Raw genomic sequence first — 22263 nt, 5'->3', positions numbered from 1 at the left:
CCCACTTCCCAACACACACAATATTTCAAGGTAATCTTTAATCAATATCCTGCTACAAGCTAAAAGCAAAAAAAAAAAAAAATCTCTAGGACGCACTCTTGGGCTCTAGGCTTCCATATTATAGGAGTATAAGGGTCTGTTTGTTTAAACTTTTTTTTTCTGGCGTCTACTAGTCGGAAGTTGAGAGGAGTTTTTATAACAAAGGTCAATAGCAAAAAGGCAACAACTAGAAAGCCGGAACTTAGAAAGTCAGCTTTTGGTCTAAAAGACCAAATGACGCATCTTAAACGAATCCTAAATCTCTCACTCAAAATTTTCATAGATGTTGATAAAATGTCTATCTATTATATTCTTCCTCCTCTCTCTCACCCCTTCCTCGTGGAATTGAGGCATGGAATTCTGCCCTGTCCATGTGTTTTCAACAGTCGTTGTACCTAAAGTAGCTAACCTCAAACCATAACTCCTATCACCTGATAAATCTTAAACACATGAGAATCTCCAACCGTTTGTTAAAGCCACTATCAATCTTGTTTTTTTTGGCAAGATGAACCACTCCAATAGCTTCCTAGCCTAACTCCTAATCTATATGCGCTTGGAAAAATGGAGGCATCCACACACAAAAGAATTACGTACAGCCGCTACTCCCTCTGCCTAGAGGTTTTCGCTTGGAATCTCTATTTACTATTTTCATATATAAGGATATCGGGAAGTAAAGGAGGCAATGGAGATTCTGTTTTGTAGAATTTATGTCTGAGTTAGGTGCTGGGTTTCCCTCCACCCAGGTTCATTATAATTGAATTTCTGGCTATTATGGAGTTGTTTGGCTGATGGTTTTTACGGCTTATAAGCCAGCTGAAGCTGATTTGTTGTGAGAGAAAAATATTGTTATATGGCTGATAAATTCAAGCGAACATGGCCAAATGTTTAAATTCGAGAACACTAAGAGCCCGTTTGGCACGGCTCCGGCTCCGCCTGACGATCACTGCGCCGATCACTACAGGAACACTGTAGCACAGACGATCACTGCAGGAACACTGTAGCGCAGAGACGATTTTCTCTCTCCTGCTTTCTTCTCTTATTGTAGCTCTGATACGGTTCATGGAGCCGGTGGAGCCAAACTTTTTGGCTTCACCGGTGAAGCCGCTGGCTGTGAGAGGGAAGGAGAGAGAAATCTGGCTTCCGCTACAGTGAATGAACAGTGGAATTGCAGGTGGGAACCGAAGCCGTAGGAGCCTTGCCAAACAGGCCCTTAGAGTTAAAGCAGGTAATGAACCAACTGTGGGGCAGTTGGCGTCGTCGTCGTTGTAGCACATGGATGACAACAAGGTTCTAAGTGAGTCTACTTTTTGTTTTTTCTGGACACAAATTATTGAAAATTGTTGGTGATAGGGTTATTTTCATTTTCAATATTTATTGAAAAGATTGCAAAACTAGATTTTTGGAATTAATTTTTTAGACACCGTTGAGAGAACTCTAAATAGCAGAAAAAGACAGCCCTAGTAAAAAGAGCCGAGAGAGGTGAATCTTGCGAGAGCCATAGAAAGGAGGCGAAGACAAAAAATATCCGATGTAGTGTCACCTTTTCTCTTAATTTTGTACAGTAAGAGCTTCCCCTAACGCTGCTTTTTTACTGGTAGCCCCAAGTGTCATGTAGGATAGGATAAAAAAAGTAGGTGCTCTACACTGGTTATAGTGGCTTGCAGAAGCTACGTATGTTTGGGAAGAGAGAAGGTGGTTCATGCTAAAAAAGAGAGGAAGAGGGAATAAATGTGAGGTACGATGAAAGAAAAAAATTTCTTTACAAACCACAAGTAGTGATAGTTTATATTGTGTGAATAGTAGTCTCAACATTTCCTAGTATATGTGGATCATTTTATTTGTACTAGAATCACTAGGAGTGTTAGGGTCTGCTTGGTTGTTGGCCACGGTTTGCCACGCCTAAGGTTAAGTGTTTGCCATACCTGTGGCCCACATTCTGTGGCAAAGTTAGATCGTTTGGTTTTTCAGTAAGGTGTGGCAAAAATTACATGGCTATTGTTTGGATGGCTGGCAACAATATTTGATATGTGGTCTTTGGACCGTGGATGGCTACAAAAATTACATGGGTGAAAACAGTGGATTGAAAAATATATGAATTTTTTTGGAATGGATATGGATTAGTGTTGAAAAAGTACACAAAATAGCAGTGTGGACAAATTTAATCATAATGCTAAGCATACAAATTTAATCGTAGTGCTAAGCATACGCTTAGCCCTCAAATTATAGTGATAAATCACCCCCATAGAATAAAGAAATAGATCAGCACTAGGAAGCTACCGGATTCTTCATGGAGAAAGCTGAAAGCCACTTACATGTGGGCCCGCACTACACGATCTTATCCATTCCCCATTATTTTAGGCAGCAGATGCGACTTTCAAGGCTTGAAGCCATGGCCCTCCACTCCATCCGCCGTGGGTGCACCAGTAGAGCTCAAGCAGGAGTCCAGTTCTACCCCCATCACGCTCGCGATGTCGCCGGTGCGCCTCGACTCCGTCGAGCACGCCTTCGACTCCTCCAAGCCACGTCTTCGACTCCACCGAGCGCGCCTTCGACTCCGCCAAGCCATGTCTTCGACTCCGCCGCTGGGAGCGGTGGCATGGTGAATTGGGCCCGTGCAGACGGTGGCCGTCGCGGATGAGCTCATGTTGGAAGAGGCAGGGCATAGTAGGAGGAGTGGCAGGAGAGAAGTGTGGCGGAGGCGGAGGAAAAGCCCGCCACACTTCGACGTAGAAAAACTATGGCGAGTGTTTGTCAGAAGCGTGACGAGCCGTAGTTGAATCACGAACCAAACGCTTGCCTAAGCAACCATGGCGAGCCTCAACTTAGGCGTGGCGAGTGGTGGCCGGCAACCAAACACGCCCTAGCCTCTATTGGTGGTGACCTGAGGCTGTCTTCAACCACCGTGACTCAAAATACAAGACACATTTGTCCTTTGGGTAGCATTACAGACAAAGGGTTTAATACATATTTTTTGTTTTCTCCAACAAAAAGACCAAAAAGACAACCCTTTCTGCAAATGTGTCTACAGGAGAAAGGATACTCAGATTTGGGTTATGCCTCTCTTAGCACCCAAAATGAGTCTTTCAAATAGGTACTCTATTAGAGGCTATATATATTATGTTGAAGACTTATTTTAGGTTTGGTTTCGCAATTGGTCTCATGTTAGAGACAGCCTAATAGCAAATCTTTGGATACCCTGTCGGCCTGTCGTTAGTGAGTATTGGTAAACTTCAACCTCATCGGAATTTTGGTGCTCCACTTTAGCCAATCTATATCTGCGTATCAGTTTTATTTGCAGTTTGGCTTCACGATTTTATTCCCTGTAATACAAACATTGTATATAATATTTTTTTTGATGGAACAGGAGGGGTGTGAACCCCTACTGAAATTTTATTAAAACTGGTCTCCACAATACAAACGTTCAAAAAAAATTCAGTAGAGAATTGTATTGTCGTATTGTATGTAATATTTGCAATCTTTCTGCAGTTAATTCAATTAATTTGATGCTGAATCCTGTAGAGAAGGCTTATAAGCTAGTAGTGCAGTGTGTAGCTGTTTTGTCAAATTTCTTATGTGTTTAAGCTTGCATCAAATCCATGGCGTTTTTCATAGTAAGACCATGTTAACCTTGTCTGTCTGCAGCCTCTTAGCTAAATGGTGTTTTCATACAAGTTTTACCAATGTACTGCTAATGCCCTGTGCCAATGAAATATGGGAGTCATGTAGATATATGAATTTTCAGTGCTCTGCATTTTTGTGTGTGTTTTGTTTATTTGAAAGAATAGGAGGGTCTAGCCTCTATTGATTATATATTAACAATAAGAAACAATAAAGTCTGTACAAAAAGAAGCTCTACACTCTTCGACGCAAGGGATTGGATAAACTGAACTTTGTAGGAAGTTTAGCGCCAGCCTTTAGCAATATATACCCATCTGTCTAGCACGTTTTATTCTTTGTTTCGGTAATACAACATTGTCTGTAATATATGCCTTTGCTATTGTGAAAAAATCCTCTCAATATATTGACATGTATAAATGTGGTATTATTTTAACATGACTGCAATTCTTAGGGCTCTAATGATTTTGCAGATGCAACAACTAATTAACCGATTGTTTCCCTTTGGGCGAGGCCTATGCCATGCTTACTGGGCCCCAAACTTTTGGGTATTCTATATTATACTTGACAAGATTCTTGCATTTCTCCTTAGAAGACTAGGCTTTAAAATTGCCATACCTGAAGCTTCGTTTACTGGGGTACTCGTTGGTGATTCGTCTCCTTTTGCTGTTCTTCCGAAGGTTCTTTCTTCCACCATCCATTCTTCCTGTTCTTTTTGTTTATTCCAATGAAACATGATGGGTTTATGGTTTCACATCTGTGAACTTAATGGATTGCAGATCACCCCAATTGCTACATTCTTATTGGTCATTCTTGCCATGGCTCCTTGTCTTATCAAAGCATTCTCTAATCCTCAACCAAAGCATATTATTAGATTGGTCTCGTATGCATGCACATGTGGGTTTATGTTTGGATGGCACGTACATGAGAAGGCATCACTTCATTTCACTATCCCACTTGCCCTAATTGCCATGGATAGCTTGAACGATGCCAGGCATTACTTTTTGTTGTCCATAGGTATGTTTTGCTCTTGGTTACAGTTCAATGTTTACTTTGTTCCACTTGTGACATTTCTTGAATCAACGTTTTTGGGTGCCTTTTCTGTCCATGAAAAAAAGATTCTTTTGCAATTTTGCCCACCTCAGTATCTGCATTATTCCCATATATTATGTTTTTTAAGTAGTATTATGATTGTCATGTCAGAAATGTGATAAACCTGGCTAACTGGCAATTAATCATTTGCTTAAAAAAATGTATCTGCAGTTTCATGCTACTCTCTATTCCCTTTGCTGTTTGAGAACCAAGAGTACATGATAAAGGTGCTGCTGCTGCTGACCTACGCCACTCTCATGTGGGTAGGTTGTACATCCTATTTTGCTGCAAACTCTGACCTGGAAGGAAAGAAAGTAAATCGGTCAGGCAGCACAGTGAAGAAGAATGGCATCATTGGATGGATTGGTTTAAGCTATCTCTTGGGAATCGTGGGTATAGAATTATGGTCTCAATTATTTCACCATCATGTGTTCGGTGATAGGCTCCCCTTCCTACCTCTCATAATGGTGTCATTCTATTGTGGCCTCGGAATGATGTACTCCTGGGTGTGGCAGCTCGTATGTATAGTCAGACATACATGATTTGATTACCGGTGATCAATATAAGCATTCTCTTGCCTTTCTTGGGTTGAGACTAATTGCAATGACATGCTGCCTGGACCGATGCAGCAGCCAACAGTCATGACTCATGACTGGGACAGCATTTTCTTTTAGCTGTCGAAGTCATTGTTTGTGTGCAAGAAATTTTAGAGATGTTTGACCATGTTATGATGCAGTGTCAGTTTAAGTAACAGAAGCTGCTTGTATGATCTCCTTGTCCCCCCATCTTTTACAATCTCAATAGCATCTGGCTACTGCGTTGAGTCATTGAGTGTGTATGATGTATAACATCTGGCTACTGCGTTGACTAACTGAGTGTGTATGATGTATGAACGATTCAAATTTATAGGAAGAAAAGAAATCAAATGGGATGTATGATCTCCTTGTCATCGATCTGCAATTCCGCATACATGCCGATTACGTTTGCGAGATGATGCGTAGAATCTGTGCCTGCCTTAGCTCCTTCTTAGACTAAAGGCTTTGCCTGCCTTAGCTCTGAATACTGCATTCCTGACTTGAGCTTGCTGAATGGAGCCATACACCGGATATGCAAGCTAGTGAGCGATTTTTCCACTGGCTTGTGCTAGGTATAGGTACCAGCTCTTTGCCTGATAGCATCTTGGTGCTTCTCGTCTTCTCTGCTCAGCCAACGCCACCCAATGCAGACTTTCCAATTGCCATAGGTCAAGGTCTGCTGATGCTGAGGGTGCACGGCAAAGGGGCTCGCAGTTGCGGCCAGCCGGCAAGTTTAGAACGACTGAACTGAAATTGAAATGGGCAAACCAGGGACGCCGGGACAGAGCGGAATTAACCAAAAAAAATAGTTTAGACTTTAGAATTGACTGAATTGCAATTGAAAGGGGAAACAAGGGATGGAATTAACAAAAAAAAACAGTTTAGGATTGTCTGAATTGAAATTGAAAGGGGAAACAAGGGATGGAATTAACAAAAAAACAGTTTAGAATTGACTGGATTGAATTTCAAAGGGGAGCAAGAGACAAACTGAATTGAATTTGAAAGGGGGAACAAGAGACAGAATCAAATTGAAAAAACATCAAAAATTTATCAGGGCCAAAGAATAATTGAATTTGAAAGGGGGAACAAGAGACAGAAACAAATTGAAAAAACATCAAAAACCTTATCAGAGCCAGGTTTCGATCCTGGGACCTGTGGGTTATGGGCCCACCACGCTTCCGCTGCGCCACTCTGATCTTTGTGCCATATAGAACTACGACTCCTTAATAAATGATACAAATAGCTTTTTACGCTAAACAATTTTGTTCAAATTACGGTAAGTTATGACAGACTATGACATTCCAAATGGACACGCACACAGATTCTACAGTTCCAAAATAAAACAACACTTATTACTTCACCTCATATGTCACTGGTCACCGTGTTTTCAGCCTAGAAATTGCTATGCGGATTCGACGCATCACCAACAGTATTCTCACATAAGCTTCACTTAAACTTGGCATCCACGGCACAGAAACAAAAGACATCGACAAAAAAAAAAAGCAAACGGCTGGTTCGCTGGTTGGTTTTTGGGTTAATAAATTCGGCTGATGCTGGTTTGTTGTGAGAGAATAATATTATTAACTAACTGATAAGCTTTGACTGAAATCATCAAGCCAACAGGCTGAAAGTGAAATGCTGACCCCTTTTTCCCTTGATCCCAACAAGCCTCTTCTCATGCAGCTTTTTTCTTAGCAAAGCCAATTTCCACCGAGGCAAGGATGCTTAGGGTGGGTTTAGTTCACGAAATGAAAATTTTTGGATGTCACATCGAATGTTTCGGGGATGTCGGATACTAATAAAAAAAAACTAATTACATAGCTCGTCTGGAAACTGCGAGACGAATTTATTAAGCCTAATTAATCTATCATTAGTGCATGTTAGTACTGTAGCACTTATGGCTAATCATAGACTAATTAGTCTTAAAACATCCGTCTCGCGATTTTCAACCAAACTGTGCAATTAGTTTTTATTTTAGACTATATTTAATACTACATGCATATACCGTAAGATTCGATGTGATAAATTGGGGTGAACATTTTTGAACTAAACCAGGACCTTGTTTAGTTGACGATTTTTTTTAGAAAATGGTACTATAGCACTTTCGTTGTTATTTGGCAATTAGTGTCCAATCATAGTCTAATTAGGCTTAAAAGATTCGTCTCGTGAATTTTGTCTAAACTGTATAATTAGTTTTATTTTTTATTTATATTTAATACTTCATGCATGTGTCTAAAAATTCGATATGACGGAGAATCTTTAAAAATTTTACAAAATTTTGGGAATGCACCGGGCCTTATGTCCATAGCTCCAAACGCATGCTCGGAAAGTAGCACATGACGAAACACACCGGTCACCCATCTTCTCTGGGTCCCACCAAATCCAACGGCTGCTACAGGCCTACAGCGACGCGGCAACCAACGCTCTCCCCGACACCACACAACTTCACGTCACGGCACCGAGCCCCTTCGAATCCCGGAACCGCGAGCGCAGGCCACAACCAATCGGAGCGCGCCATTCCACGCTGGCGATCCTCGCCCCGAGCCCGGGAGCGCTCCTGGCCGTCCGATCAGACGGGAAGAAACACACTCACAACCGATCCGGACCGCCCACCCAACGCGCACCGGATATACCACGCGGATGCCGCCCTATAAATAAGACCCCGCGGCCTGGCTTTCTCGATTTCTTCCGGCCTCCTCTTCCTCGCGCGGCGACACCCCCGATTCGAAGCGTGCGGAGAGAGCGAAGCAGAGGGAGAGGTATGCTTCGAGCCCGTCCCCTCTTTCCTTCTTCGGCGGTTGGTTTCCCTAATTCTAGAAGGCGTCGTTTTCGTGGTTCTCGCGGTCGTGCGGATTTTGCTTGTTTTGTTCTTTGATTTGATTAGAGATGTGCGGTTTGGGGATCAGACGGGTTAGGGCTTCGGCGAGCTGCTCTGCAGCGGCGGCCGGCCGGCCGGCGGCTATGGGGTGTTAGGGTTTACTCGAGCGGTCTGCTTCGATTTGCGCGGATACTGTTTGTCGCGTGCTGGTAGGCGTAGTTTCGACTCGGTTTGGGTCTAATGGTTGGGTACTGTAGCGATTATGGGGGTGATTTTGGTGGAACTGTTCCGATCTCGTGCGGAATCGTGGTCCTGCTCGGAATTATAGGTGGATTTAGGGGCGCTTGTTCTCATGGTTCCATCGCCCTCTGGAATTTTAGTGTTATTGGGGATTAACATGTGGGATGGTACTCACTAGTTCACATGTGCGTGTATTGCGGAATAGCACTTCTGATTTGTATTTGCTGGCGAATTTAGTGGACTTGGCTATTGTTCTTCCATTTAGTTGTCACTCTCAGGTTGCCATTTACTTGTCTATGATAATTTGTGTTGTTACGTCTCTTGCAGAATTGCATCTCTTATCCTGAGTCTAGGTGAATTTATGGATTTAGTGCTTGTTCACATAGTTCCCTCCCTCTCTGAAATGTAGTGTCATACTGGGAATTCAACACATCGATGCTATGAGAGTTAACTGTGATTGTACTTATCCGAGTTTGTTATGTAATATTTGTGTTCTCTGATGAATTTAGTGGATTTTGTTATTGTTCCTGTCATTTAGGCTCTGTTTGGTTTCCCATGACTAAAATTTAGCTACTTAAACTAATGATTAAACTTTAGTCATTCCTGTTTGGTTTAGTGACTAAAGGCCATTAAAGCAGTTCGACAAAGACCAAACTATCCTTAATGAATGGCCAAATCAGGGTGGGGGACCAGCCATAATGAGGGGCATCCCTTGTCCACAGGGCACTTTTAGCCCACTTTTAGCTACTCTTGGGTGACTAATATGACTAAACTACTTTAGTCCCTTTTTAGTCAGTTTGTTTGGCATTTTAGTAGCTAAAGTGACTAAACAGGCCCTTACTTTCACTGTCAGGCTGCTTATGTTTCCTATTTGATTTCAAGTCACTCCTGATATTAGCTGTTGGACTGCTAATACTACATCTGGTTTCATCAGATTGTTCAGTATGAATTGAGGCCTTTTCTCTACAAACTTTCGTTTCTTGTCATGCTGGCTGAATTCTGCACTCTTGTTTGAGCCATTACTGTAGGACATATAGTTGCTAATTTGTAGTGCTGTTACAGGTTATAGGGTGGCCCAGTTATAGTGCTAGTTGTTGAGCCTGGCAAATATAATTAAATGCTATTGTTGTCGACAGCAAATGTCTGTGATTTCATGGCCACATTTAATTTCCTGCCCTGGGTCCCTTCCCTTTCCCGCGTGTGGCTGCTCACGAGTATGGCGACCGCCTCAGGCTGGTTGGTGTCGCCCCAGACGCCTAACGCAAAAGGCGGATGCCTTAGACGCCGAGGCAGACGCCATATGGTACCTGGCTAGGTGGCCCTCGACGCCCAGACATTTCCGTCGCTTGGACGCCTAGTCGTTGCCTTAAAAACATTGGTGCTGATATGAAAACTGAAGTTTACTGGCCATATTTTTGTTAGGTTTTTGTGGCCCTGAACACGTTTTATTTTGCTTTCTTAATTAATGCAGATGGCTCGTACCAAGCAGACTGCTCGCAAGTCCACAGGAGGGAAGGCTCCCAGGAAGCAGCTTGCAACCAAGGTATGGCTATTTAGATAATGGTACCTTATTTTCCTTTTTTTTGATGTTTGATTTGACCCTGATATTGGATTCAAGCCATGACTGAATTTGCCCCTTTGGCATATTGCTTCATAGGCTGCCCGTAAGTCAGCCCCCACCACTGGAGGAGTGAAGAAGCCTCACCGCTACCGTCCTGGAACTGTTGCCCTCCGGTCAGCAGAACATCCTTGGATTCTTCTGTTGGATCTGTTATTGTGCTGCATTACTGATATGTTTGTTTTGCAAATGTAATTTATCAGTGAGATCCGCAAGTACCAGAAGAGCACTGAGCTGCTGATCAGGAAGCTGCCCTTCCAGAGGCTTGTCAGGGAAATTGCACAGGACTTCAAGGTAATTCCAATCTCTGAATTCAACCTCCAGAGGTTCAGTTATGTCCTTGCATCAAGTTGTTGATGGAACCTGTTGTTTTGCAGACTGATCTGCGTTTCCAGAGCCATGCTGTGCTTGCCCTCCAGGAGGCTGCCGAGGCATACCTTGTTGGCCTGTTTGAGGACACCAACCTGTGCGCCATCCATGCTAAGCGTGTGACCATCATGCCCAAGGACATTCAGCTGGCAAGGAGGATCCGTGGCGAGAGGGCCTAATTCCCCTCAAATCATCGTGACAAAAATGAAGTCTTGTGTCGTAGCAATGATTTTAATCTGGTGCCGTTGTAAGGACATATAAGTAGGGTTTATTTTGTGGATCATAAGTTTCTCTACTGCCGCACTATGTTGCTGCTACATTTGCTTGTGTTATTACTAGGGTCGAATGCTTAAATCGTCAAGTGTTGTAACCCGCTGACAGTCTGTGACGTGTATGCGATGCAGGCACTGACTAGCAGTGCTGTATGCGCTGCTGGATCTTGCGCCTCATTGTTGTGGCTGATTTGTTCGTTAATGTCAAGAATTGTGTGCGTGTATATTTGTGCATCGCCGCATTTTCATTTTCGACTATCTGTTTTGAGTGCCAATGCTGATCTTCTTCACTAAGCCGGGAGGGGTGTTGAAACAGGTTTGGAGTGGAGTAGTCCTAAACAGGTCGTAGTTGGCCTGCTTTCATTGGAAAGGAATCAATAGAAGCTACAATTTTGATTGATAACCGGTGTGGTTTGTGATTACAGTATCATTTCTCTTTAGGGCATGTTCGGTTGTGGATCAATTCTGGCCCGTTCGTTTAGCCTTAACCCTGGCCGGAACTGTTCCGGCTGCTGCTTTGCTGTATAAAATAGAGCTACGTGTTCAGTTAGCCTGTGAAGCCCTGTATACCGGGTCTGTTTCGATTATACAGCCGTTCCCCCGCCTGCAAATACCTGCTTATACGGCCGCACCCCACCAGGAATGAAACCACTGCTCTGGAGTCATGGAACAAATCCCGCGGAGGCGAGCGCGACGGCTGCGGCGCTAGGTCCTCCCACGGCATCGGCACAAGATCTTACATACCTGCGAAAGTGCGAATTGTGGAGGACTCGCCATGGTCAGTCTCGCTACACACGTACCCCTGGTTCAATCCCTCCTGGATTGGTTCCACTGCAACCGAACATGGCCTTAGCCTTTGGATGGCAGTTCGTCGTTTCTTTCGACCCAAAGTTCCAGTGCGTGAGATCACATCGCATTAGCTTCCCTTATAAATAACTAGTCGATTGGCGCGCGATTCCGCGCGGTCGCGCGGTAGCACGTTCAGAGGTTATACAGGTCTATTGAAATATATTACAGGGATAAGTATTTTATTGTGGAAAAGCTATACACGGTAGCTGATCTCTAAGCCGGTGTACACAAATAGTTGTCTTCGGTGGTAGTAGCGCTGCTGATGTGTGGTGGTGCTGGTGAAGGTCTGGTGATAGGCGATGCATGATGGTGCTGATGTAAATAGGAAGTTCTCTTAGCAAGCTGTGATCAGTGAGTACGTTAAATTATTGATGAATGGCTGCCAATACTGAAATGCAAAAAATAGGACTTAGTACTATTATTTGTTTGCAAACTAAATTGAAGAATAATGTGTGTACGGTAAACCTAGATTGTAATAAAATATCATATCATGGTGAAATCATGTTAACAGTGGGTAAAGCTGGGCATAGTTAAATGTACCTATTATCCTAAACTCAGTTGATATATATTCCTTTTAAATCTAAAAAATAGAACACAAGGAAAAGCGTTGAATCTAAAAAAATATAGGAATCGAATCCTAACACGGATCATGATACATTTCTCAATCTCTTATTGGATGAGGCAGTCAAAGAATTGTGACATGGTATGTTTGTGGAAGAACCATTGAAAAACTCAAATTGGCAGAGCACTTGTCCATGAAAAGGATCATGGCGCTATATGTAAGATTAATAAAAAGAAATGAGCATGTACTATGAGAACCTAACATCAAAGAAACAGGATACCTTAGAATGAGCTACAAATATCATCAACCCGAGATCTTGATAAGGGAAAGAACCTGCATATCAGCAGCCATGAATAGGATCAGGCCACTATATTTAGTCCAGGGAACACAGTTGTTAATGCACCATTTAATGGTACAAAATTGATGGAAATGCATACCGCTTTTTATCTGTACAGGTACCTTTAGTTACCTAATAGAAAGCAGAGGTAGAACCATAATGCAATTATTCCATAGAAGCACACACACGTTTCATTTTAGGATTTTTCAATTTGATACCGACAAAACCTCCAGCACCACCTTGCTCTAAAAAAACTACACCTTGAATTCTCTTTAGCCCCAACGTATTAAAGGCATATAATAATCAATGGAGGATATGACAGCTGTAGCATTAGGAGGGAAGACATTCAGAGATCTAGAAAAAAGATTCATAGATACCTGAGGTCTCCATCAGCTTCCTCACTGCCTCTTGTTTCTCTGAAAAAATAGAGTGTACCACCATGTTAACAAATTACTGGAAGCAAGATACAAGGCTAGCTTATGTAAACTTAAAATGTAATCTTCTCAGAAGAGGCATTATAAAAAAATAGCAGATCAACCAGATAAAGCAATACTCTGTACAATAAATCGACATTAGCAGTTAAGCAGTGTCATGAAGAGGGAGCTTCAAATTTAAGTGTGAGTAAGCACAAGAAACACAATATTTTAATGAATGTACAAAGCATCATTGATTTTGTTCTTTTGATCCCAAGCTTACAATGGATAAATTGCTTGTTAATGTGGTAGGCAAATGTAGAACTACCGATGGAAATTCAAGACTTATACTATCATAGTATGAACCTCTAATATGTGTATAGCAGAACTTTGAAACAAGCAGGAGATAGAAGACAATACATTTATTTTTATGTATGAAAATAGAGAACAGTGGATTCTAGATGGATGCAAAGAAGTACCTGATCAGCACTCAGCTTTCAGTTTTAAACAGGTAAAAGTAGATAAGCATTTTACAATGGATGCAACGATTCAAGGTAAAACGGATAGGATCAACCATGACTGATAACTTCCTTTGTCTAGGTTCATGGGACTTAGGAACTGAAAAAAGCAAATGCAAATAAGATACCTGTATTCGGAATTCCAGAATAGTACAAATTTGTTACACAAGCTATGGAGTGCATAGATAATATTGGCCTAGCTACAACTGATGTTTTCCTGGTAGATTGCAGCCACCGAAATCCTACTACTCCCGATGACTAAAACACTGAAAGGAGATGCAGCTACCAGGTTCAGCGGATTGAACTTGTTGTCCAAACTCAGTCAGCAGCTATCTGGTGGTCGGAGGAACAGCACACGCTGCATTGCAGCTAGACTGAGAAACCAAAACAGCCTGGCAACTATTGCTTCTCAATAAGTTTCGGAACAGTACATAAGCCTGCTGACTAAACAACTCTCAAATTCACAAAAAAAAACCAATAAAAGGTGGGAAAATTAGATAAGGACAATGAGTAGGTAACTGTTGCTGGGAAGGAGTCACGGCTCTAAAAATTAGAAGAGTGCTGCTTTTGCTATTGCTGTGTATGTGAAAACCATTGTTTCAAAAGCACAATAGTATGTAGTGTACAAACAGAGGCTGTCCAAAATTCACCAGGAATGGGTTCAAACCCAATTTGACTCTAATAAAACTTGAACACACCAAATCAGTCAAACATTAAGAACGGAACTCACCGAAAATAGGCTCAATTCTAGAAAAAGAAAAACACAAGAAGGAAAGATCTCCCGAGATCATTGCTGTAAAAGTTAAACATAATTTATGATGTAATCATCAGATATTGTAGATCACCACCTGATCATGTTGTAGGAGTATCTGACCATATACATAGAAAATTACAGATTGGACAAAAGTACAAGAAAGTCACCAACTTATATGTTTCCTCAAAAGAACTGATTGGTACGCACCTACGCACAAGCTCTCCAACAGATCCATGCATATCATATATCATTATAAGCCCTGTACATGGTACTAATTTTTTGCTTCCAACATTTCCAAAGGAAGTGTAGCCTAAATGTTGAGTAAAAACCATTGCACCAGAACCATGCAACTCGGTTTGGATGGTGTTAAGTGAGCCGAAAGCACAACTCATATGTCAAACGAACTGTAGCTTGAATGTTATAAGGTGTACTAAACTGGGTATCTTTGATGATGAAACACATGGTTTACCACTGTGCATATAGAGTAGGGAGAGGTGAATTTTACAATCCTACGACATAAAGGATACGAATCTGACAAAGAGAACCACACTGTAATTTTAATTCTAGTGTACTTTGAGGTCGCTCTATTCCTCTTTGTTGTACCAAGCATTCGATGAGGTGATATGAAAATGTCAAAGAAAACTAAGGTACCTATTATCAGAAAACAAAACATTCTTAAGATTTAATTGGGATAAGTATTTTATAGTGAAAAAGCTATACACGGTAGCTGATCTCTAAGCCGGTGTACACAAAATGTCGTCCAGCTATCTTTTGGTGCTATATTTATGGTTCTTTGGCTATTGTTTTAGACAAATAACGAGGGCAGTTGCAAGCAATAAAACAAACGTTTAGGCTCAATGGTGAGTTGGCGACCTACCTACTCCTTTGGACTCTTGGTTCTGGGCCTGTCATCCAAATCTATGCATGTGTCAAGCTAATAAGCTCCTAGGTGTTTCATTCATACAGCACAAATATATTATGTAGGAAGAGAGAAAAAAAAGTGAAGGCAAAATACAAGCCTGGCGCTAATGCTCTGAAACGAGAATCTGTTGAAAAGACAAGGCTGTTGGAACTATTTGTGTCCGCAAACCTGAACCCTGTAAAAAAATAACAAAAGGAACATGGTCAAACAATCGCTAAACCATCAACAGACCATATCTGTAATAATCACATATGAGCAAATAGCAATGCAGAAAAATAAACTGTATGAACCACCAAATCTATGATTTTAGAATTATATCCATGCATATAGCAATGCAGAAAAATAAACTGTATGAACCACCAAATCTATGATTTTAGAATTATATCCATGCATATGAATCTGTGTCTAGGTAAAGGGCATATATATGGAGCATGATGGCGTGGATAAGAAACAATAATATTTGACCTGATGCCTGTGACATATCACCTAGCACCTGCACCTATTGGTTTGGGAGAAGGGCAGGGACCATGATATAGCATTTTGCAATGCCTTGGTGCAGTTCACAATGAAGCAACACTGATGAGCCAACAGATCAATCTAATATGTAATTAAAAATGTACAATGAATTATTTTGACGAATCAAGTATAAAGAAACATAGGAACCAATCTGAACTATTCATGACTACGAGAACAGTACCCAAATGCGGCAAAAAATCAATTTGAAGGAGCACATCGAAAAACCCAAACTCTGATAGAATATACAAGATCAATCAGGAAGAACACAAACGTAAAAAGGAAAAAGAAAGAGCATGCAGCTCCTCCAGGCACGGCACATAGCTCAGGAACGGGATAGGAAAACAATAAGAAAAGGAGTCAGAGATGCAGGGCAGCTCGTTCAACCATTGAACCGCTGTTCCGATTCTGGCCGGAGTGAGAAACGCAGAGCAGGACAGCGCGCGCGCGGCCCCTCACGACTTCCACCACAAGCACCTAGGGCCACCTGTAGCACATCACCATCAACAAAACAAGAATTCGAATGAGCGAACTAATCGCTAATTGGAAGAAGAAATCATCCAGATCTAGAACAAGGAAATGAATGAGGAGTACACCGGAAGGGAAAATGGGAGACCTAACCTGAGAAGAACTGAACCTGGCGACGAACCAAGAAGAAAGGGTGAGGGGAAGGACGGCGGAATTACTATTAGGGTTGTGGCCGCAACTGAGCCGGCCGTCCTTCTGGGACCCGACGACTCCGGCAAATGGCGTAGCACGTCAGCCAAAAAGGGGAACGAAGGGGAACGGCGGAAGCGGCAACACAATCTCGGCTAGCGTCGCGGACCGCACGACACCGGCGAGGAGAACACGGTCGCGGAGCTGACGAGGGGAGTGGCGTCGTGGACGGCACAACGCCGGCGAGGAGAACACGGCCGCCTTGCTCGCGTCGGGTCTCGGGAGGGAGAGGAGCGTGGAGGAGGAGGAGGCTGGGCACCGCGGCGCCGAGGGCCGGCGACCGACGTGGTCGGGCCGCTCGAGGCGTGGCACCGACGGCGTCGGGAGAGAGGGATCGAAGAGTAGGAAGACGTGCGGAAGAGAAGGTTGGTGAGGCCGGATCGGGCAGAAGCCGATGTGCCGATGTAAATATCTGGGCAGTAAAATGTGGAGCGGAAGCTAGATTCAAAAAATTTCTACAGAGGAGGAGCAGATGTCTACAGAGGAGGAGCAGAAAGTAAACAAGATTCATGCAATAAGCTGATTTCGCTGGAAGCTGATTCAGCAAATCGTGGCCACACAGATCGAGATCCAATGGAAGGGCACATTTTGGGTGACGTGGCCACTGGTTCGTTCGGAGGAGCTGGCCATCTTTTTGGCTTTTAAATTTCCAGTGCGCAGTGCGTGGGATCACTGATCACATAGGATTGGATTCCCTAGGAGAGCAGGAACAGACAGCCAAGCCACTTCACTGGATCGATCACGCTCACGGGCTCACCGCCCCTACCAGAAGAATCCCCACCGCACTCCCCCTTTCCCTGCGCTGTCGAATTGGCCGCCTGCGAGGCGGAGATGGCCGCGCCGATGCTTCTTTCCGCGGAGGACGTGCTGCGCGTCAACGGCAGCCGCCGCTTCGCCGCCGCGATGGCGGCCGCCTCCCCCTTCGCGTCCCTCGCCGACGCCCTCCTCGCCGCTCGACGCATCTGGCTCAACGAGGTGTGTCACATACTCGCCGTCGCCTCTTCTACCTCCCTGCTATATCCCTACTTAAATTTCTGTCCACCCGCGGACCTTCGCTTCCTGCTGTACTGATGCCGTGCTTGCTGCCCGTGCGCGCGCTACGACCCATCGCTGGGTCGGATCAAGGTCGATGTCAACGGATGGCTCGAGGCCTTCGCGGCGCACCCGGCGATCGGAACCACCTCCCCATCCGTCTCCAAGTGGGTGGAGTTTTTGCCCTCTCACCAGTCACCACCCTCCTATCCACTCAAGTCGGTGGAGTGTTCACCTGACACTGCGTCATGGCCAGTTTAATTTAATTGTTAATAAAATCAGTGAATTGAACTTGCGAATCGTTTCACTCAACATGGCACAGGACAAACAAAATGGCACCAGTCGCTGTGTTGGTAATTTCTGTTTCCTTTCTGGTTTATTAGGTGGAGCAAGGAGGAGCAATCGGCGCTCTCCACAGCCACGGATTCGACGGCCCAGGTGCTACATCAGCTCTCAGCTTTCCTTGCGTCTATCATATTTAAACTCCGGACCACTTAATTTAGTTTTTTTTCGTCCCACCTGCTGCAGGAGCTGGCAGAGTGGAATGCCAGGTACAGGGAGAAGTTTGGCTTCGTGTTCATGATTTGCGCATCTGGGAGGACTGCGCCTGAGGTCTTGGCTGAGCTTAAGGTATGAATACGTCATGTTCATCTTCAGTTTCAGTGTCTGTTTTCTGCACTTTGGTATTTTTGCAAGGAATTTCTACTTCGAGAACGACTCAAAACTTATATTACTATGTTTGGATCCTTGCTTTGTCCATGCCTTTGACTTGTGTAATGAGGTTTTGTATTGTCTGGACTTTCAGCGAAGTCAAAACACCCATGTATTGTTGTTTAGGGATTGATGATAATACATAATAAGACCATTCGTCCACATATCTGTAGTTTCTTTATGAAAATAAAAGCTCCACATGAATCTCAAACCTAGTCAAAACTAAAGTCTTGAATGATGTTTATTATCCCTGATGCTGTTGGGACATATATATTTCTTATATTTAGCCTTACCTCCTTGGTATACTACATTTTGTAAGCTGCAGCATACTTCACGTCTCATGCATTAACTCAAAGATTGAAACACTATATTTCCTTGTATCCTTATAGTGCCCTCGGTATTATCCTCCTATTTCAGAGGCGTTACACGAATAGGCCAATTGTTGAACTTGAGGCTGCAGCACAGGAAGAACTTAAGATAACTGAACTACGTCTTGCGAAGCTTTTCTCATCGGAGCCTACTGTTCCGTCCACTACAACTGAAGGCCCTGCCACCCAATCAGATAAAGCAGCAGGTATCAATTCCACTCTGTCCGTTTGTAGGTTATACAACAAATGTCTCCCTTTTTTACTTTACATGTTTGTGAGTTTTGTTATATCTATCCTACATCTGTATGCATGTTCACAGAGTAAAATGTCCACACCATATAGCGTACTATGAACGCCGTCAAATTTGTTCAATTCTTACTTATCTGGAATTTCTGTTCTTTCATTCACCTTAGCTACTGTTGAGTGAGCAGCTGGATATGGAATTTGTTTGCCGCCTTCTTATAGTAGGGCATGTACTTTTGTGATCTATTTTGACTAGCAGTCACAATATTGTGTAATGCTAAAAATGAATATTTGTTTGAGTTAGTGCTAAGTTTTTCTTATTGTCATCTTGTTTGCTAGTTGCAATAGTCTAATTGAATTTTCTCTTAATAAATAGAAACAGAAGAAAAATATTGATGCACATCATTTTGCAAGAAATATTTTGAAACAAGAACCATATAGTTCACAGCCATGAGTAAACTATAATGACTTGTGTTGTTGAATGGGAATTTTGTTGTAAAGGACATCGAGCGTTAACAGTTGATCTGTCTCCATCACCATTCTATACTTTCATTCTCATTCTCATTGATTCATGTGCTTTACTAGCATATTATAATTATTTGCTATACGTTTACAACTTGGATTACTCTTCTTTCTCACCAACTAAATTTTCAAAAAGATCGCATACGGATTATTGGAGCACATCTTGGAGCTCTCCCTCAGCCTTGCGCCAATAAAGCTCCTGAAATTACAGGTAGCTCCAACCGAAGTCGGCCACCCATTACAACCCATGTGCTAGACACTGCCCGTGGATCCCCTGCATCTGGAATCGAAGTTCACTTGGAGATGTGGAAGGATTCTTCAGCTCCTCCATCATTCAGCAACAAGGATTTCAGCGGATGGGCAACTCTAGGCTATTCAGTTACAAACAATGATGGACGCAGTGGTCAGCTGATGGACATCGTCGACAACATTGCTCCTGGCTTCTACCGCATAAGCTTCAACACTCGCAAGTATTCGCCTGCAGGGTTCTTCCCTTATGTCAGCATCATATTCGAGATCAAGGAGAACCAGACGGCAGAGCATTTTCATGTTCCTCTCTTGCATTCCCCTTTCTCATTCACCACTTACCGTGGAAGCTAAGTTGTTAATTTACGTGTAATTACCTCTGTCGGGATGTTCAAAACAACTATGTAAACTTGACACTGCCATTGTGATAATAATCTGTATCCATGTAAGCAGCCTTTAAACTTTTAATAATATTGTCATGTCAATCTTTTTACCAGATATATACTGCCGGATACTGCCCCTTCTAGAAAAGAATGCAATTCTAGTTCTATCTGATCTAGTCGAACTATCTAAAGTTTGGCTAAGTTTATACAAAAGAGTATATTTATTGACACCAAATAAGTGTATTACGGAAATATATGTTGGAGATTGGACATGGAAAACTTTTAGATAACAAATAGAGATACTGATAGTAACTACTACTACTACTACTACTATAGGTCATATACTTTTGGGACATGTATATATGTATATCGATTCAGTATCATACCAATGCTCTTAGTCTTTCAGAAACTCTTGAAACTTCTATGCCTATTCTTGAGCTAAAGGCCTGCAGTTACCAAGGGAAAGAAATGGAATTGCATGCAAGTTAGAAGTTGTATAGCAGACATTAATTTTAGTATTTGTTGGGTGATTTTATGTTTACCAAAGACAGAGAGAAAACATGCAGACGTATGGAGACATCAGTTTATTTAGTTCTATTTGTAAATGGCTTTAGAGAAAACAATGACCACAACCGATGAGTGGATCAGGTGTTTTTTTTTAAATGAAAACAGAAAAATATAAGACTTTATTGAAGGCTAGGGAAGACGTGTGTGGCCTAAATAAGAAGAGAACAGTAGTGGCATACAGCTGAATACTACGTGGATCCCAAACTTTTGTCACTATCCGGAAAAAAATTGGGTGCAGTGCTGGTGACACGTGTCCTAGGGAATTCAACGCACGGACTCTAAAAATAGACAACTAAAACCTCATCAGAATACTTTAAAAATAAACAAGTGAAAACCTCGATTTTTTGGAACACGTGTCACCATATTCAAATAGGTCTGCACGCCAGGATGGTGCACCGAATTTTTTTCCCCACTATCCTACATAGAAAATCACAGTGTGAGGTATATGTACCCGGGAGTGGATGGTGTGGAACATTCTGCGGCCGTCGACAGAGAGGTTGGCGCTGATGATCTCGGCGCCTTCTTCTTCCAGCACGGTGACCACCTGGTGCAGCTTGAACGGCCGCCGCACGCTGCTGATGAGCACCACCTCCAGGCTGGACCCGTCGTGGCTGTGCCGCACCTCCACCACCGCCGCCGGCTCCTCCTCTGCTGCACCGGCGGCGGCTTCTTCTGACGACGACGACCCCGCGGTGGCCGTGCCCGTGCCCGTGCCGGAAGAAGTTGTTCTGACGGCGGCTCCGTCGTAGTCTTCTCCTCTCTTCTTGGTAAGCAAGAGCTGCGCAGAGCTCCTGTTGCGCTGCAGCTCCTCTACTCTCGCCTTGAGCTTCCTGATGTACGCCGTCGCTTCGTCCAGGCAACCCAGCTGGGTCATCGCGTCCTATATATACATACATACAAACAATTATATCATCTAGAAATTCTTTAATTTTGTAATCCGTGAATACTCAAAAGTCATCAGGCAAGATTCTCAAAAAAAAAAGTCATCAGGCAAGGACACAATACCATAGCAGAGAACAATGTATACCTTGGAGTTGGAGGAGCAGTGTTCCTTGGGGATGAGGGAGGCGAGCTTTAAGCAGAGGCTCTTCATGTGCAGCCTCCTGTTCCTCTCGATCTCCTTCCTCTCCATAGCTGTCGTCGTCGTCGTTGTGGCGGTGCCGGTGCCGGTGGCGGTGCTGCTGCTGCCATTGTTGTTGCTCCTGCTCCTTGATCTCCTCCCTGTACCGCCGCTTCTGCTGTTTTTCTTATTAGTGTTCATCACACCAACAGCCCAGCCTCTCCCTGCCCGTGCTGATCAAGTGCTGACTGTCACAGTCCGACAGATCTGGGCCACGAGAACTGCAAAGGTCGTCAGGCTAAAAATGGCCAATAATCTGTCTGAATTGTGAAAAGCCAATCCGAAATGCACCAGCAGGCATATATCTAATACTATGAAACAGCGCAACTGGCGAAGCTAATGGTGATGCCTGTGCGTACAGATAGGGAGGGGTCTAGATGTGGTTGGCTCGTACCGAGCTCCTTCTGTACCTGCACTGCACAAAAGCACATATGTTGCCTGCTTATGTACTGTACAGATAAAGCGATCTCTAGTCTAGCTATATATAGATTGGGAAAGTTCACCGTCACCGGCTAGGGCTATAGCAAGATGTGTAGACTGACGACACACGTCGTTCATGATGTACATACTTTACCGATATACCAGAATGCTTCCACATTTTTTTTTAGTTTTTTTAAGTTAGAATAGTATTTTTCTCTCGTAACAAATCAGTCAGAACAGTATTTTGATTTGTTTTTTCAGCGAAGCGAACGGGACGTACACGCATGAACGCATGAGATATTTTGGCGTTTGGCCTGGGCCAGCGCTTATTGACACATGCATTTATATCTAGATGCAGCCAGCGCTTATTGACGCACGGTTTTTTCGCATGCAGAGCTTGCGGCAGAGACGTGTCATCGCCGATATGC

General features: G+C 43.2%; 4 protein-coding genes, 2 long non-coding RNA genes and 1 other non-coding gene across 12 annotated transcripts; 3 read left to right on the top strand and 4 right to left on the bottom strand.

The window, feature by feature from the left end:
• The first annotated feature begins 3421 nt into the window (after positions 1 to 3421).
• Positions 3422 to 5319, top strand: LOC136497973 (dolichyl pyrophosphate Glc1Man9GlcNAc2 alpha-1,3-glucosyltransferase-like). Its single transcript, XM_066493888.1, has 3 exons — positions 3422 to 4334; positions 4434 to 4671; positions 4918 to 5319. The coding sequence occupies exons 1-3, from the start codon at positions 4074 to 4076 to the stop codon at positions 5286 to 5288; spliced, it is 870 nt and encodes a 289-aa protein (XP_066349985.1). The 5' UTR covers positions 3422 to 4073; the 3' UTR covers positions 5289 to 5319.
• Positions 5320 to 6445: 1126 nt separating this feature from the next.
• On the bottom strand, positions 6446 to 6517 carry TRNAM-CAU (transfer RNA methionine (anticodon CAU)). Its single transcript has one exon. It is a non-coding gene; the product is annotated as a tRNA-Met (tRNA).
• Positions 6518 to 7997: 1480 nt separating this feature from the next.
• Positions 7998 to 10855, top strand: LOC136544156 (histone H3.3). Its single transcript, XM_066536413.1, has 5 exons — positions 7998 to 8080; positions 9851 to 9922; positions 10037 to 10113; positions 10201 to 10291; positions 10375 to 10855. Exons 2-5 carry the CDS (start codon positions 9851 to 9853, stop codon positions 10543 to 10545), a joined length of 411 nt encoding a protein of 136 aa, XP_066392510.1. The 5' UTR covers positions 7998 to 8080; the 3' UTR covers positions 10546 to 10855.
• A 542-nt stretch (positions 10856 to 11397) lies between these two features.
• LOC136544053 (uric acid degradation bifunctional protein TTL-like) lies at positions 11398 to 19841 on the top strand. Of its 4 annotated transcripts, none has more exons than XM_066536348.1 (7): positions 11398 to 11534; positions 16923 to 17198; positions 17349 to 17422; positions 17639 to 17693; positions 17784 to 17885; positions 18384 to 18540; positions 19311 to 19841. In XM_066536348.1, exons 1-7 carry the CDS (start codon positions 11499 to 11501, stop codon positions 19697 to 19699), a joined length of 1089 nt encoding a protein of 362 aa, XP_066392445.1. In that variant the 5' UTR covers positions 11398 to 11498; the 3' UTR covers positions 19700 to 19841. The 4 variants fall into 4 exon arrangements, with proteins under 4 accessions (XP_066392445.1, XP_066392438.1, XP_066392432.1 ...); XM_066536341.1 differs by having other exon boundaries at positions 19236 to 19841; XM_066536335.1 differs by having other exon boundaries at positions 17349 to 17473; positions 19236 to 19841.
• On the bottom strand, positions 11571 to 12991 carry LOC136497967 (uncharacterized). Of its 2 annotated transcripts, none has more exons than XR_010769477.1 (3): positions 12764 to 12991; positions 12330 to 12382; positions 11571 to 11875 (listed from the first exon to the last, which is right to left on the bottom strand). It is a non-coding gene; the product is annotated as an uncharacterized lncRNA (long non-coding RNA). The 2 variants fall into 2 exon arrangements; XR_010769482.1 differs by having other exon boundaries at positions 11571 to 11829.
• LOC136497960 (uncharacterized) lies at positions 15597 to 16596 on the bottom strand. Its single transcript, XR_010769473.1, has 2 exons — positions 16128 to 16596; positions 15597 to 15993 (listed from the first exon to the last, which is right to left on the bottom strand). It is a non-coding gene; the product is annotated as an uncharacterized lncRNA (long non-coding RNA).
• On the bottom strand, positions 19445 to 21995 carry LOC136544119 (transcription factor bHLH162-like). 2 transcript variants are annotated; one of them, XM_066536388.1, is made up of 5 exons: positions 21775 to 21995; positions 21323 to 21636; positions 20747 to 21175; positions 20115 to 20174; positions 19445 to 19577 (listed from the first exon to the last, which is right to left on the bottom strand). In XM_066536388.1, the coding sequence occupies exons 2-5, from the start codon at positions 21554 to 21556 to the stop codon at positions 19557 to 19559; spliced, it is 744 nt and encodes a 247-aa protein (XP_066392485.1). In that variant the 5' UTR covers positions 21557 to 21636; positions 21775 to 21995; the 3' UTR covers positions 19445 to 19556. The 2 variants fall into 2 exon arrangements, with proteins under 2 accessions (XP_066392485.1, XP_066392490.1); XM_066536393.1 differs by lacking the exon at positions 20115 to 20174 and having other exon boundaries at positions 19453 to 19577; positions 21323 to 21995.
• Positions 21996 to 22263: the final 268 nt, after the last annotated feature.

The sequence above is a fragment of the Miscanthus floridulus genome, chromosome 1 (genome assembly GCF_019320115.1).
Source record: "Miscanthus floridulus cultivar M001 chromosome 1, ASM1932011v1, whole genome shotgun sequence".
Lineage (NCBI taxonomy): Eukaryota > Viridiplantae > Streptophyta > Magnoliopsida > Poales > Poaceae > Miscanthus > Miscanthus floridulus.
The sequence above is the reverse complement of the archived record's forward strand: the minus strand, read 5'-3'. Positions and strand labels throughout refer to the sequence as shown.